The sequence below is a fragment of the Pantherophis guttatus genome, chromosome 2 (assembly GCF_059756535.1).
Source record: "Pantherophis guttatus breed Tessera chromosome 2, ASM5975653v1, whole genome shotgun sequence".
Lineage (NCBI taxonomy): Eukaryota > Metazoa > Chordata > Lepidosauria > Squamata > Colubridae > Pantherophis > Pantherophis guttatus.
In genome coordinates, this window is record NC_142064.1 from 263,911,173 (window position 1) to 263,925,258 (window position 14,086).

At 44.4% G+C, this 14,086-nt stretch overlaps 1 protein-coding gene across 5 annotated transcripts in view; it reads right to left on the reverse strand.

Moving 5' to 3' along the window:
• Positions 1-1,537: 1,537 nt before the first annotated feature.
• LOC148115753 (uncharacterized) overlaps positions 1,538-14,086 on the reverse strand; it is a 45,402-nt gene continuing 32,853 nt past the window's right edge. The window contains exons 1-4 of one of the 5 annotated variants that reach the window (XM_087884023.1): positions 13,927-14,025; positions 12,327-13,021; positions 10,813-10,897; positions 1,538-7,871 (exon numbers count right to left, since the gene is read on the reverse strand). In XM_087884023.1, the coding sequence (XP_087740149.1) occupies positions 6,727-7,871; positions 10,813-10,897; positions 12,327-13,013 (1,917 nt within the window). In that variant the 5' untranslated portion in view covers positions 13,014-13,021; positions 13,927-14,025 and the 3' untranslated portion in view covers positions 1,538-6,726. Of the gene's footprint in view, positions 7,872-10,812; positions 10,898-12,326; positions 13,022-13,119; positions 13,606-13,926; positions 14,026-14,086 lie in introns of those variants that run through there. The other 4 variants (XM_087884027.1, XM_087884024.1, XM_087884026.1 and 1 more) reach the window with 4 other exon arrangements.

The window sequence follows — 14,086 nt, forward strand, 5'->3', positions numbered from 1 at the left end:
TGGTCATAAGTCACTTTTTTCAGTGCCGTTGTAACTTTGAATGGTCACTAAGTGAAATGGATTCAGACTGCCCAGGCTCTTCTTAAAAATCTCCAGTGATGAATCGGAATCAGAATAGAGCTGGAAAAGACCTTGGAGGTCTTCTAGTCCAGTCCCTTGCTCAAGCAGGAGATCCTATGCCAGTGACGGCTAACCTTTTTCGGATGGAGTGCCCAATGTGAGCACCCGCGCCTGAACCCCCAAAATGCAATGCACACTCACCCCCGCACGTTGCAACCCTCGCATGCACCACGCACCCCCACACATGCACGGGTGACCCCCACGCATGCACCCACCCAGTGGTGGGATTCAGCCAGTTCGCACCACTTCGGGAGAACCGGTTGTTAACTTTCTGAGCAGTTTGGCAAAGTGGTTGTTGGAGGAAATCATTAGGACAGAGAACCGGTTGTTAAAAGTTGAATCCCACCACTGGCCCTACTCCACCCACCCCATTGGGAAGTGCCCCACCCCCACGAATGTGTGCGTGACTGCCTGCACATTTATTTATTTTATTTATTTATTTATTATATTTCTATACCGCCTTTCTCCCGCAGGACTCAAGGCGGTGTACGGTCAAGAAAAATATAGACACACAAACATCATAAAATTGCTAATTAAAATTATTACTTAGTTTGGTCAATTAAATAAAACCCAGAATTAGATAACATTTAAAAAATCATTCACATGTTCGTATGTTTAGCCCTGCCTGTTGGAACATCAGGGTCTTGAGGGCACAGCAGAAAGCACGGAGATCAGGGATATTCCGTATCTCCGGGGGCAGTTCATTCCAAAGGGTTGGAGCCCCCACAGAGAAGGCCCTCCCCCTGGGAGTCGCCAGTCGACATAATTTGACTGACCGTACCCTGAGTAGTCCCTCCCTGTGAGAACGAACTGGTCGGTGGGAGGCTATTGGTGGCAAAAGACGGTCTCATAGGTACCCAGGTCCTAAGCCATGGAGCGCTTTAAAGGTGATAACTAACACCTTGAATCGCACCCGGAAGACCACCAGGAGCCAGTGCAGCTCGCGTAGGAGAGGTGTTACATGGGCGTAACGAGCTGCGCCCATAATCACCCGTGTGGCTACATGCTCACGTGACACACACACACACATCCTACATGCCCTCCACACGTGCCTCGCCCCCCCCCGCACGTGTGCCGCAGAGACCCAACAACCAGCTGGTCGGCAGAGCTGAACTGGGGTGATGGCTCCTGTGCCCAGAGAGGGCGCTGCATGCCACCTGGGGCACATGTGCCATAGGTTCAACAACACGGTCCTATGCCATTTCAGACAAGTGACTGTCCAGTCTCTTCTTAAAAAGCTCCAGTGATGAAGCACCCACAAGTTCTGAAGGCAAGCCATTCCTTTGGTTAATTGTCCTCCCTGTTAGGAAGTTTCTCCTCAATGCTATACGTTTTAAAGTTGCTGAGATGGAGAAACATTGCTCTAGCTCAAAATGATAGCTTTCATGACTTTCAGAGAAAAGAACTTTTAAAAAAATTGATAATTAAGAATCAGCAGAAAGTAACCATTTGTAATCCTCTCGTTTCTTTGTTGAAAAGCAAAATAAAATGAAGTCCCTTCCGCCCTCCCCTCTTCTGTTACATTCTTCAACAATCAGCAAAATAAAAGTGACCTCAATATAAGGAGGACTGGCATCAATTTAACACAAAACCTTCTGTTTACCTCTCAGTGTAAGTATAAATGCAACATTTATGAATTCGCGCATTTATGTTCTAATCCCTTTGGTGCTGGAGGAAAATACATGGTGTACAGAATAAGAGAATTGTCAGACTAAAACACAATGACTAAAACAAGTTCATTTTTCTTCACATGTTTCGTTGGTTCATAAACAGAGCTGAAAAAAATGCCATTTTTGACATTTTAAAGCACGACTTTTAAAGACACCAACTCTGCAAACTTTTTATTTAATCTGCATGCAGACATTAATCTCCATTTATCTCATCTCACATTATGAAAGCTTCTGTTTTGACCTTTTTCAATTTTTTGGGCTCAGTGTAATAAGGACTGTGAAGATGATTTTTTTTTAATGTAACATTATTGAAATAAATGTATGACAGTAAAATAATTATACTAACTAAACAGCTCTGGATGTACAAAATAATACAGGTAGTCCTAGGCTTACAACGGTTCATTTAGTAACCATTCAAAGTTACAAAGGCACTTAAAAAAGCAACTTATGACCATTTTTCACAGTTACAATCTTTCAAGTATCCCCACGATCGTGTGATCAAAATTCAGATGCCTGGCAACTGGTTCATATTTATGACTTGTATCATATCCCCTTTTTACGACCTGACAAGCAAAGTCAGTGGGGAAGCCAGATTCACTTAACAACCGGATTACTAATTTATCAACTGCAGTGATTCACTTAACAACTGAGACAAGAAAGGCCATAAAAAAGGGCAAAACTCACTTAGAGAATGTCTCACTTAGCGACATAAATTTTGGGCTCAATTGTGGCTGTAAGTCAAGGACTATCTGTATTTCAAAAGGGCTGTATCAGCCTTTGGTACTTTGCCTTGAGGGTCTCCTCTTGCAGCTGATGGTCGGAGATAGAATCACAGCTCCCTTGCTTATGGCTCTTTTATGAGGTATTAGTACCTCACTTGATCTTAATTGAATCTTTCTGTTAATGCAAGTTAGGATGCAATCATGTGACTCCCGGACACTGCAAAACGTTGTAAATGCAACTTGGTTGCCAAGTGCCCAAAATTACAATCAAGGTGATAGCAGGAGGGAGTGGCAACCATTAGCTCAAATCTTGGTCATCTAGGGAGGTTCATCATAACAGACAGTTCCTCAGCGACCGGTCCTGAGTCGAGCACTACCTGTAGTAAATTGGGAACTGTCACAAAGTTGGAACCCAATTAGGTTCCTTGCAATGATTTACAGATGAAGAAAGTTAGCACCCACCCCTCTCCTAGAAGAATGAAATATTTTGAGAAATATTAAAAAGGCAGAATATTACTGTGTTTCCCCGAAAATAAGACCCTGTCTTATATTTTTTTGAACCCTGAAATAAGTGCTTGGCCTTATTGCCATGAACTCAAAAGCCTGATTGGGCTTATTATCAGGGGATGTCTTATTTTGGGGGAAACAGGGTATATTTCCCTGGATGAGAAATGGAGAAACATGATTTTTTTTAAAGCAACCCCCACTTTCTTAATAGCCCCAGCAGATCTCTTGTGCCCATTAGGAAAGACTGGGCCAGCCTATCTACAAAACAAAAGACCTTCAGCTCCAGGACGATGGAATTATCCTTCAGGGCAAAGCCATTCAGCCACAATAGGAATTGCCCAACAAGCCCCTTCATTGCATCAGCCAAACTTCAACCAACCTTACCTCAGACAAACTCCTACGATTTGTACATGGCACCATGGGAGTCTGACAACAGCCAATAGAATACATCTTCTTGCACAGGAACAGGAAGTTCAAGTGCAAAGCCCAAGAGAAGGTATAAATACCCCACACACATACACTCAAATCCATGTGGCCAGCTGCCCAGAACCCATGTGGTTCTGCTTCATTAAACCATCTTTCCAATCAGCCTCCATGTTTCCAGTGTCTTTCTCCTGGCTTGGAACTGAAGCAGATGGATATTTATTCCAACACAGATGAACTTTTCAATCAATGAGCAAACGTACAGGCCACATTTGCAAACTACGTACTGAAGTATTCGGGCTTTCCGAGAATGATCTTTGTCTTCTATGTGTGCGTAATAAATTCACACAATACTTGGGTCAGCCAGAAGTAAGATTAAGAAAAGCTGTTTGCAAATAGCTTGTGAGACTTTTGCTTGACACAACAACAGAAGCCCATGTTATAGATCTCAGCATATTTTATACATCCCTCTCACTGGCCACAGGTCCTTCCTATCCTAGCCAGGCCCAGTTGATAGGCCTGGTTCAGTCACATGCTTTCCGACCACCTATAATCTACTATTACCCCTAAATATATGAAGTTAGTTAAGCCGTTATTGTCACCCAAATTTGCTAAGCAATCAACCCCCTCCTATCCCATCCCTTTGATACTCCCTTATCAACTACCTTGTTATACAAAAATAACATAGCAATAAAACAGGACATTAATTGAGTAGAAACAACATTCGAGGGAGGAGGATGTTAAAGTGTGCTTGAATTAGATACATTCTTACCCCAGTCAAGGCTATTCCCTTTTTCCATGGAGACTGGTTAACAGATTAATTGCTTTCCCTGTCAGTTCTGGTCTCAAGTAGAGAGAGAGGGAGAGAGAAAGAGAGCGAAAGGAGGAGGCCCCTTTCAGGCTAACAGGAAATTCTCCGTAAGCAACATTAAAACATGCGTATAATGTGGCTATATGTTAAGATACTAAACATAGGATATATCTTATATAAATGCATAATATGTCTTTCATAAGCTATATGGTACTTTGTAGGAGATTACATAATAGTGTGGCTATACTTTAAAATAAAGGCAAGTGAGGCAAGAATATAATATACAAGCTATATAGGCTAGTCTATATTATGGTAAATTACAAGCTCTTGAATTTATTTACCACATTGTTGGGTCAAACTTTGTTAACTTTTTATGTGACTCCTCTTGCCATCAAAAATGGCTAAACATTCTGCATTCGTATACTGTACTGTACTGCACTTGAGTTTATTTCTAATCATGCTTTGTTGAACAAACCATGGTATCTCAGTCTGTACTCGGTCAATTTTTTAGGAAAAACTTTTATGTTCAGAGTTATTCACAAACCACATCAAGGAAGTTCTTTCTCTGGTCTGTTTAGAGTGGTGTATAAACTGGCAACTCTTCGCTTTGGAAGCTACGTTTTCCAACCTTCTTAAGAAAACAGTGAGCCAGAGACCACAGTTTACTCATCATGGTTAATGAAGCAGAGAAAGAATTGGTACCAGTTATGTAACACAAGGTTCTGAAACATCTGCCTGCAGATGTTGAGCTCTCTTCCCAAGTAGCACTTGCTATAAAACCATAATACAGGTAGTCCTTGACTTACAACAGTTCATTTAATAACCATTTGAAGTTACAACAGCACTGACAAGTGACTTAATGACAGATTTTCACACTTATGACTGTTGCAGCTTTCCCCATGATCACATGATCAAAATTAGGATGCTTGGCAACTGGTTCATATTTATGATGGTTGCTGCGTCCCAAGATCATGTGATCCTCTTTTACAACCTTCTGACAAGCAAAGCCGATGGGGAAACCAGGTTCACTTAACAACTGGGTTGTTAACTTATCAACTGCAGCGAATCACTTTAACAACTGAGGCTGGAAAGGTCATAAAATGGAACAAAATACACTTAAGAAATTTCTCACTCAGCAACAGAAATTTTGGGCTCGACTGTAGTCGTAAGTCAAGGACTACCGAATAATCATTTTAAAATGCCAAAAGCCCAAGGTCTCACCCAACTTCAGCATTCTTTGCAGTGTCTTGGGATATATCTACCAAGGAGCCTTGGTAGTACAGTGGTTTAATGCATCCTGTTAATGCACCACACAGCTGCCTGCAATTTCTGCTGGTTCGAATCTCTCCAAGGCTCAAGGTTGACTCAGCCTTCCATCCTTTCTAAGGTAGGTTAAATGAGGACCCAGTTTGTGGGGGCAGTAAACTGACTTTGTATAAATATACAAAAGTATGAAGGCTATTGCTTAACGCATTGTAAGCCGCCCTGATCTCCGGAGAAGGGCGGCATATAAATCAAATTTATATATATATAAATTTATATATAAAGATATATATATATCTCAGCATGAGAATATCATGAGGTCTGGCAATCTCATTTCCTTGCAGATTTGGGAGTGGAGAGGTTCTGGTTTAGTTTCTCCCACTAGCAGGTGAACCCAAATGGGAAATAAGGTCATTCACAAGAAACAAGGTCATTCCCAGCAAACCAGATCTTTACAGCATTTTGGTTTAGCAGCTGACCAAACACGACTTGGTTCCCTTCTTTCTGTGTTCTTTTTTGACCTACGCCATACTACACCCACAACAGGCAGTCCTTGACATAACCGTAGCAAAAGCACTTAGACTTATATACCGCTTTACAGGCCTCTCTAAGTGGTTTACAGAGTCAGCATATTGCCCCCAACAACCTGGGTCCTCATTTACCCACCTTAGAAGAATGGAAGGCTGAGTCAACCTTGAACAAGTGAGAATCAAATTGCCGAACTGCCGGCAGCTGGCAATCACCAGAAGTAACCTGCAGTATTGCATTAACCATTGCGCCACCACGGCTCAGAGCCTGTCGGTTACAGTCATGTCACAACAGTCATAGAACATGACCAACCCGATATTACAAACCCTTTCACTGCGATCGTTAAGTGAATCATCGCATTCATTAAGCAAAATCTGCCATTGTTAAGTAAACACCATGGTTCTAAAACAAACCGATGGGTTGCCATGGGTGCAGTTTTGCCAAGTGCTGGTTTTCTGCAAAAACCATTGCAAAACATGGTGAGGTGACCATGGGATTCTGCAAATGGTTCTGTTGCCAAATGCCTGAAATTTGGTCAGGGGACCATGGAGGGACCTGACCTTCAGAACTCCAAATCCACATTGCAAGTCCCCTTTTTCAGGTGTCGATTGTCACTTCAAATGAGGATTACCTGTATCTAGCTACTCCGATCACCCTACCGTCTTTTGTCTAAAGTGCCCCATTATAGCTTCTCCCTTGCATGGATTTTCTGATGCCTGGACAGATTAAAGGAACTGGAGAACATTTTCTCGCATCTGAGGCACCCGTATGGCTTCTCGCCAGTGTGAGTCCGCATGTGCTTTTTGAGCCCTTGGCTCTGGGGAAAGCTCTTCCCGCACTCGGAACAGATGAAGGGCTTCTCTCCCATGTGCGACCTCTCATGTTTGGCAAGCTGCGATCGCTGAATGAAACTGTTCCCGCAGTAGGTACACTGATAGGGCTTCTCACCAGTATGCGTCCTTTTATGGGTGGTGAAGTGAGAACTAGAAATGAAACATTTCCCACAATCTGGGCACCGGTAAGGTTTCTCGCCCGTATGTATTCGCTTGTGCATTGTGAAATGATAACTGTAAGAGAAGCATTTCCCGCACTCTGCGCACTGGTACGGTTTTTCGCCGGTGTGAATTCTCTCGTGCTTCTTCAGCTGGCAACTCGAAATGAAACTCTTCCCACAATCAGAGCAGACATACGGCTTCTCCCCAGTGTGGGTCCTGGTGTGCGCGATAAAGTCCAACTTTTGATTGAAACTTTTGCTGCAGATGGCGCATTTGTGAGGCCACTCTCCCGTGTGAGTCCATTTATGTATCACCAGATGCCTCATCTGACTGAAGGTTTCTCCACAGTCTGCACATTTATAAGGCTTCTCCCCTTTGTGGGTCCCTTTGTGGATCACTAACTGCGGTTTATATCGGAAACTCTGGCCGCAGTCCGAGCAACAGTAGGGTTTCTCGCCCGTGTGAACTCTCCGGTGCCTCAGGAGGTTGCAGCGAGTGTCAAAGCTCTTCCTGCACTCAGAGCATTTGTACAGCTTCTCTCTGGTGTGAATTCTCTCATGGATGAGGTGCCTGATTTTATCACTGAAGGTTTTGCCACACAGAGAGCATTTGTAGGGCTTCTCCCCTGTGTGGGTTCGCTCGTGAATAATCAGGTGGGCGCGGCAGTCAGAGATCTTCTCACAATATTGGCATTTGTGCAGTTTTTCCTTCAGTGGGACTTTCTGGTTCTTTGGAGGAGAGTCAGAAGTCACCTTCATACTCCTGCTGTTGTACATTCCCTCGGGCAAGTCTGTCACTTCTCCGAGAAAGTACTGTTGATGGTCGGAGCCTCCTAGAAGAACAAGGAAGTTAGGAGGACGTCAATTATACTGCACAAAAATTCCACTCTCTTCGAAGTGACACTCAATGCCTGCTGGTGCAGCATCCCCATGGTCACATTCACTTAACAACCTTGGGACTAATTAACAAGTGCAGTGATTCAGTTAACAAGTGTGATGAGAAAAATTGTAAAATGGGGCAAAGCTCACTTAACAACTGTCTCACTTAGCAACATAATTTTGGGGCTCAATTGTGGTCGTAAGTCGACCACAATTGGATGCCTGTAATTGTCCGTTTCTTTTTTCGGAGCACTTTTTCTCCCTCCACAATCTAGCTTTCAGACGTTTTCTTCCCAATTTGTCTCCCATTCATGGACTCTCCAAGCTTATCCCTGCTTAACTTCCCAGCCCAATAAGGGCAGCTGAAGGTTGCCACTTGGTTGTTTGCTAGAGGAGATGCGCGTAAGAGATATTAGACAAACTCCTGACCACTGTCCCAATTTTATGTGGCTCTTGTGGACATCTCAAAGACCAATAAGACATCTCAATACCTCACATCCATTGTGCTTTTTCCTGCCACGCTGCCCAAATCTTTTCAACATTTGCTGGCAAACACAAAGTGAGCCTTCACCCCAAAGCATATTCCCCCTTCTTAATTTGGATTATTATACAATCCTATGAAATAGTATAAAATTGCACTATTAAGCACAATAACACCTGAACTATAGCAAATCTTTGTGAAAAAAAAATGATATAAATTCCCATACCATATATAGATTATGTTGAACAAGTGTAATGTCTTTGGGTTGATTTAAAGCCAAGATATGAAAATAAGAATAACAAGAAAAAGTCATCAAAAACTTGAATTGCCATAATGTTTTCTGCCTAAAGCTCCCAGCTTCCTTTTTTGCTCCAATTACAATTTCTGTGCTAATAAACTTTAGGTCCAGTTTTAGAACCAATTCTGAGAAAATAAGCTTGAAAGCGGGTCAAAAATCCTTCCACCCACATGGACCTTTTCCTCATATCAGTACATCTCTTTGCAAAACAGGTTGTGCTTTAAAACACAGGATAAATCAGATCAATAATGTCTTTCCACGTATCTCTCCTGCTCAGTTTTTCCTCATTATCTGACTATTCCAGAATATAAATAAAGACAAAGGAGGACAGTTTTACGATCGGGAGAACTTTGTGTCTATTTTTAGTGTCCCATACTATAAATAAAGAGAATGGATGACAGTTCTTGTGATTGAGAGAACTGTGTGTCTATTTTTAGGGCCAGAATGATCACAGCTCAATGACAGAGCAGAGATATTGCATATTCGGGCAAAGCAGAGCTGAGGAAACCTTCTGTTGAGTTCATTATAAACTTCTCATAAATTATGGTCCATGAAGGTCGGGAGATTAGTGATCCTTAGATGCCTTTCTATATTTTTATGCATAAAGCATGTATCTATTAGAGTCTTCCTTCATAGATATGCTGCTCACGATAATCTGCAATATGTTTGTTTTTTTTTAAAAAGGAGACAGATCCCTAAAAAGGATCTTAATTTGCCCATTTTTGACAGGGTTTTTCAAACTTGCAATCCTAAAGTGTGGACTTCCAGAATTGCCCGGACAGCATTCTGGAAGTTGAAATTTACACATCTTAAAAGTTGCCAAATTTGAAAAACGTTGATCTATCAGAACATCTAGCTCAGGTATCCAACCTTGGCAACTTTAAGACTTGTATACTTCAAAACGGGCTGAAAAATGGGCAGGGCCGGCCAGTGGTGGGATCAGCCTGAATCGGTTCGAAGCAGCTATATTCCATCTCTGCCTTTGAGGCGAGTGGCCGGGAGGCGGGGCTGGGTGTGATGTGTGATGTTGAGTTTGCCACGCCCACCTAGTCACATGAGCACCTGGCCACATGACCACCTGGTCACTGCACAGGGTGGGTGCACGCAGCCCGTTTTAGCCGCCAGAGGCACTACGGGCCAGTCCTTTAATATTTCCAGGCCAGGCCCGTGGGTCGGATTTAAGCACCCCATGGGCAGGATCCGGCCCGTGGGCTTTGAGTTTGATACCCCTGGTGTAGAAAGATCAAGTCAACATGTAAATTTCAATATGTTAAAATATTTTTGATAATCCCATCTGGGTGACCTCCTTATTATTTAGCCCTGTCTGCTAGATCACCATGGCAACTATGTCTGCTCCATCGCTAGAGAATTTTAAGAAGAGACTGCAAAGCCACTTGTCTGACATAGTACTGGGTCTCCTGCTTGAGTAGGGGGCTGGACTAGAAGACCTCCAAGGTCCCTTCCAACTCTATTCTGTATCCTGAAATTCCTGTCTGATTTTTTTCCCCCTTTGGCCACTCAGGGTAAATTCAGCTTCCTGTGAATGTCTTCTTACAAGGGCACGTTCAGTAGTTCCCATGTACAGATAGTCCTTGACTTATAACCATTCACTTAGTGATTGTTTGAAATTGACTTACAATTGGTCCTTGGACTTACAACCAACACAGCATCCCAAAAACATTAGCTACCGATTTGCAGGAACCGGTGCAGACCTGCTGAATCCCAACACTGGGGCAGAGCCTGAGGGACCTTTCATGGCTGAAGAGGGGCTGGAACTTGAGTATACCCACTCCTAGTCCAGCAACAGCACTTTCCCCCCTGCAGCACACCAGCTCTCTAATAAGAAAGACATCCAGAGAGACTCCCTACTGCACATTGGTCTCCCCATCAACTGCAGGAAGAATGACTGCAGGTTGGTGTTAAATGAACGTGCGTAGTCCTCACTTAGTGACCACAATAAGGGCCGGCAATTCTGTCACTAAGATTTGTGGTGACAAGCACTTTCAAATACCCCAAGGGGCATGATCAGGACATAATTTCAGATTGATCAACTACGTTCTACCTACGCTTACCAGATTTCATCCCCTGGTTTTTCAAAGCATTTTGGTCTACTCACTGTCTCCATTCATAGGGACCTCAACTTTTACGATATCCAATGGATCCAGTTCGGAAGGCTCACGACACAAGTCTGCCAGATCTTCCTGTGTGTGAGAAGTATGAAGATGTCTAAGGAGACAATTGGGACACATGTTCTCAATATCAGCCAACAGCTGGTACACAAACCAGGATCGGAGATTCATTTCAGCCCTTCTCGAACTCTGGCAAAATCATTTTCAAAGGCTACAAAACCCACTGGGGTTCAGGAAGCAATGATGTGGCACAACTAGGCTGCTTTAAAGATTGGTAAAGTTACAAGGGAAACCACAGCTTAGTTGTCCAGAACAGGTTTAAAATGTCCCAAGTTGAATCTCTCAGATTGGCAATGATGGAGAAGACCATCCCTGAATCTGAAGAGAATGCCAATCAAAACGGATCCCGTTTAGCCATTCCAGTTTCTTAACTGTACATAAAGAAATGTTGTACTTTCATTTAATTTAGCACTGGGGGAAGATATTAATGCAGCAAATAAATTAAAAGGATAAAGCTTGATGGGCCACTAAGTCTTCTGCCATCAGTTTTCTGTTTCCATGTCTCAACATACACACTGGGTTTATAACCCATTACAATTGCTGTTGGCTTTTAATCAGTTTCTCCTGGCTCTACTTTCCCACATCTGCATCCCCAAATCTGTCTTTCAAACTAATTAAAATGTCATCATGCAGAGCATCAGATTATGAGCCACAAATATTGATATCTTCAGATAAAGAGTGTTGCATGGAAATTCTCAAATACTTTGGCCACCTAACAAGAAGGAATGACTCACTGGAGAAGCTGGGATTCTGGGAATGCTGGGAAAGATTGAGGGCAAAAGAAGAAGGGGATGACAGAGAACGAGGTGGCTGGATGGAGTCACTGAAGCAGTGGGCATGAGCTTCAATGGACTCCGGGGGATGATAGAGGACAGGAAGGCCTGGAGGAACGTTGTCCATGGGTTCGCGATGAGTCGGACACGACTTTGCAACTAACACCACCACCACCAAAACATGGAAATTCACGATCACTTTCTTACTGATTTTAGGCTGCTTTTTCATCATTAAAAACACTCCCATGGCGGGCTACAGATTAGTCCTCGACTTACAACAGTTCCTTTAGTGACCATTTGAAGTTACAACAGCACTGAAAAAAGTGACTTATGACCATTTTTTACACTTATGACGTTGCACCAACCCAACAGTCAAGTGATCAAATTCAGAAACCTTGGAACCAACTCATATTTATGACAGTTGCAGTGTCCTGGGGCCAAGTGATCCTCTTTTGCCACTTTCTAACAAGCAAAGTCAACAGGGAAGCCAGATTCACTTAACAAACATGTTACTAACTTAACAGCTGCAATAATTCACTTAACAACAAGAAAAGTTGCAAAATGGGGCAAACACTCACTTAACAAATGTCTCACTTAGTTTGGGGTTCAATTGTGGCCATAAACTGAGCTCTACAAGGGTGCCCAACATGACAAGGATCCATGCTCACCCTCTGCTCAGCTCCTTGTGGCAGCCTCCAAAGAAAGTCCTCGGCCAAAGCCACCGCCTGGCTCCCCGTCTCCGGACACTGTTCCCGAACCCAGTTCTGCATTTCCAGCGGCAGGATCATCAGGAACTGCTCTAAGATTACCAGCTCCAGGATTTGCTCCTTAGAGTGACGCTCCGGCTTCAGCCACTGGCAGCAAAGGTCCCAGAGGTGACCAAACACTTTCTGAGGCCCTTCAGCTTCCTCATAGCGAAACTGCCGGAAGCGTTGGCATTGTAGCACCACACTGAGCTTGCCCTCCTCCACCAACTCTTCCTTCACTTCCACTGGGGAATCCAGGCCTTCGTAAAATTTGGGAACTTCCATGCAGCCCAGGCCTGGCAAGGTTTTGGATGCAGCTTTTCCTCTGAGGGACCGTTGATGGAGATCGGCCTTTTTGATAAAAGGCGGCCTAGTGTTATTCTCTGGTGAGGACTGAGAAGGTGGAAAGTTTCTTCCATCCAAATATGGAGCCCTCAGAGTTTCTCTTTTCTGGATCTCACACAACTGGTCCAGCCCCTCTTCTGGTTCTTCTTTAATCTGAGATGTAGTGAAACCATTCAGATATTCCTGTGTTGCCGCAGTTTGAATGCTTCCTCTTGCTGTCGTTCTCTTTCCTGCCTGGCATCCTGCTGAGTCCCATACCTCCATATTTCTTCCTGGCAGGAATAGAAATTATCATAATTACTCACTTAACAAATGTCTCACTTAGCAACATAAATTTTGGGCTCAGTTGTGGTGGTAAGTTGAGGACTACCTGGTAAAATTGAAAACTTCCACACAGATGTTCAGTTAGTGGGGCAGAGATAAAAGAGGGAGGCTGCAGTCACCAGAAAGGGAATCTGGGCATGTTAAGAGATGCAGATTCAGGTGCTGCATCTCAAAACAAACCCATCTGGACACCTTTCAGGTCTCTGTCACCTGCCTTTCAGATGCCACTGGGCTCCTCCTAGCAGGGTTCCTAACCTCTCTGAACTCAGATCTCCCCATGTCTTCCACCTTTTCTATCCCTGCAGACTTACTTTGGGGACCCGATCCTCCCCAGTCAGCAGCCGGGGAACGTGGGGAAAGGCAACACTAGGAAGCTGTGGGAGCTGTGCTGCACCAAGATGTTGGGCTGAGTGGAAGGAAGGAGACTTGGAAGGAAGGATTTCAAGGGGAATCAGAGTCTAGCAGAGGCTCAGCGCCTGCAAGTAAAGACGGGAGAATACAGAAGGGAAGGGGACCCTATAAAAAGCCCACCTCTACGCTTCTCCCCACCCCCCACCCCCAGGAATCTCCTTTAACCTTCCTGCACCTGGGGATTCCTCCCCTCCTCCTCCCCTCTCCTCCCCCTCCTGCTCCAATCCTCCTCTTGCAGCGTCCTTTGCCCACTTGGCGTCTCTTGAGCGCCCCTCGCCGCCGCGCAGCAGCCGGCAGGGAGCAGAAAACTTTGCAAGCAAAGGCAGGGACTCAGAAGGGAAGGGGACCCGCTGTAAAAAGACCACCTCCACGCTTCTCCCCCTCCCTTCCTGCACCTGGGGATGCCCCCTCCTCCTCCCCCTTTTGCAGCGTCCTTGCTCACTTGGCGCCTCTTGTGCGCCCCTCCCCACGAAGGGATCTCCGCAGCCCTGGCGTAAGGGATGTCTGGAGACCAGAAAGAGGGGGCGGGATGGGCAAGGAACTGGGCTCCCAACCCGTCTTTTCCCCCTTTCCTGCCTCCTCTCTAGGCGCAAGAAGAAAGC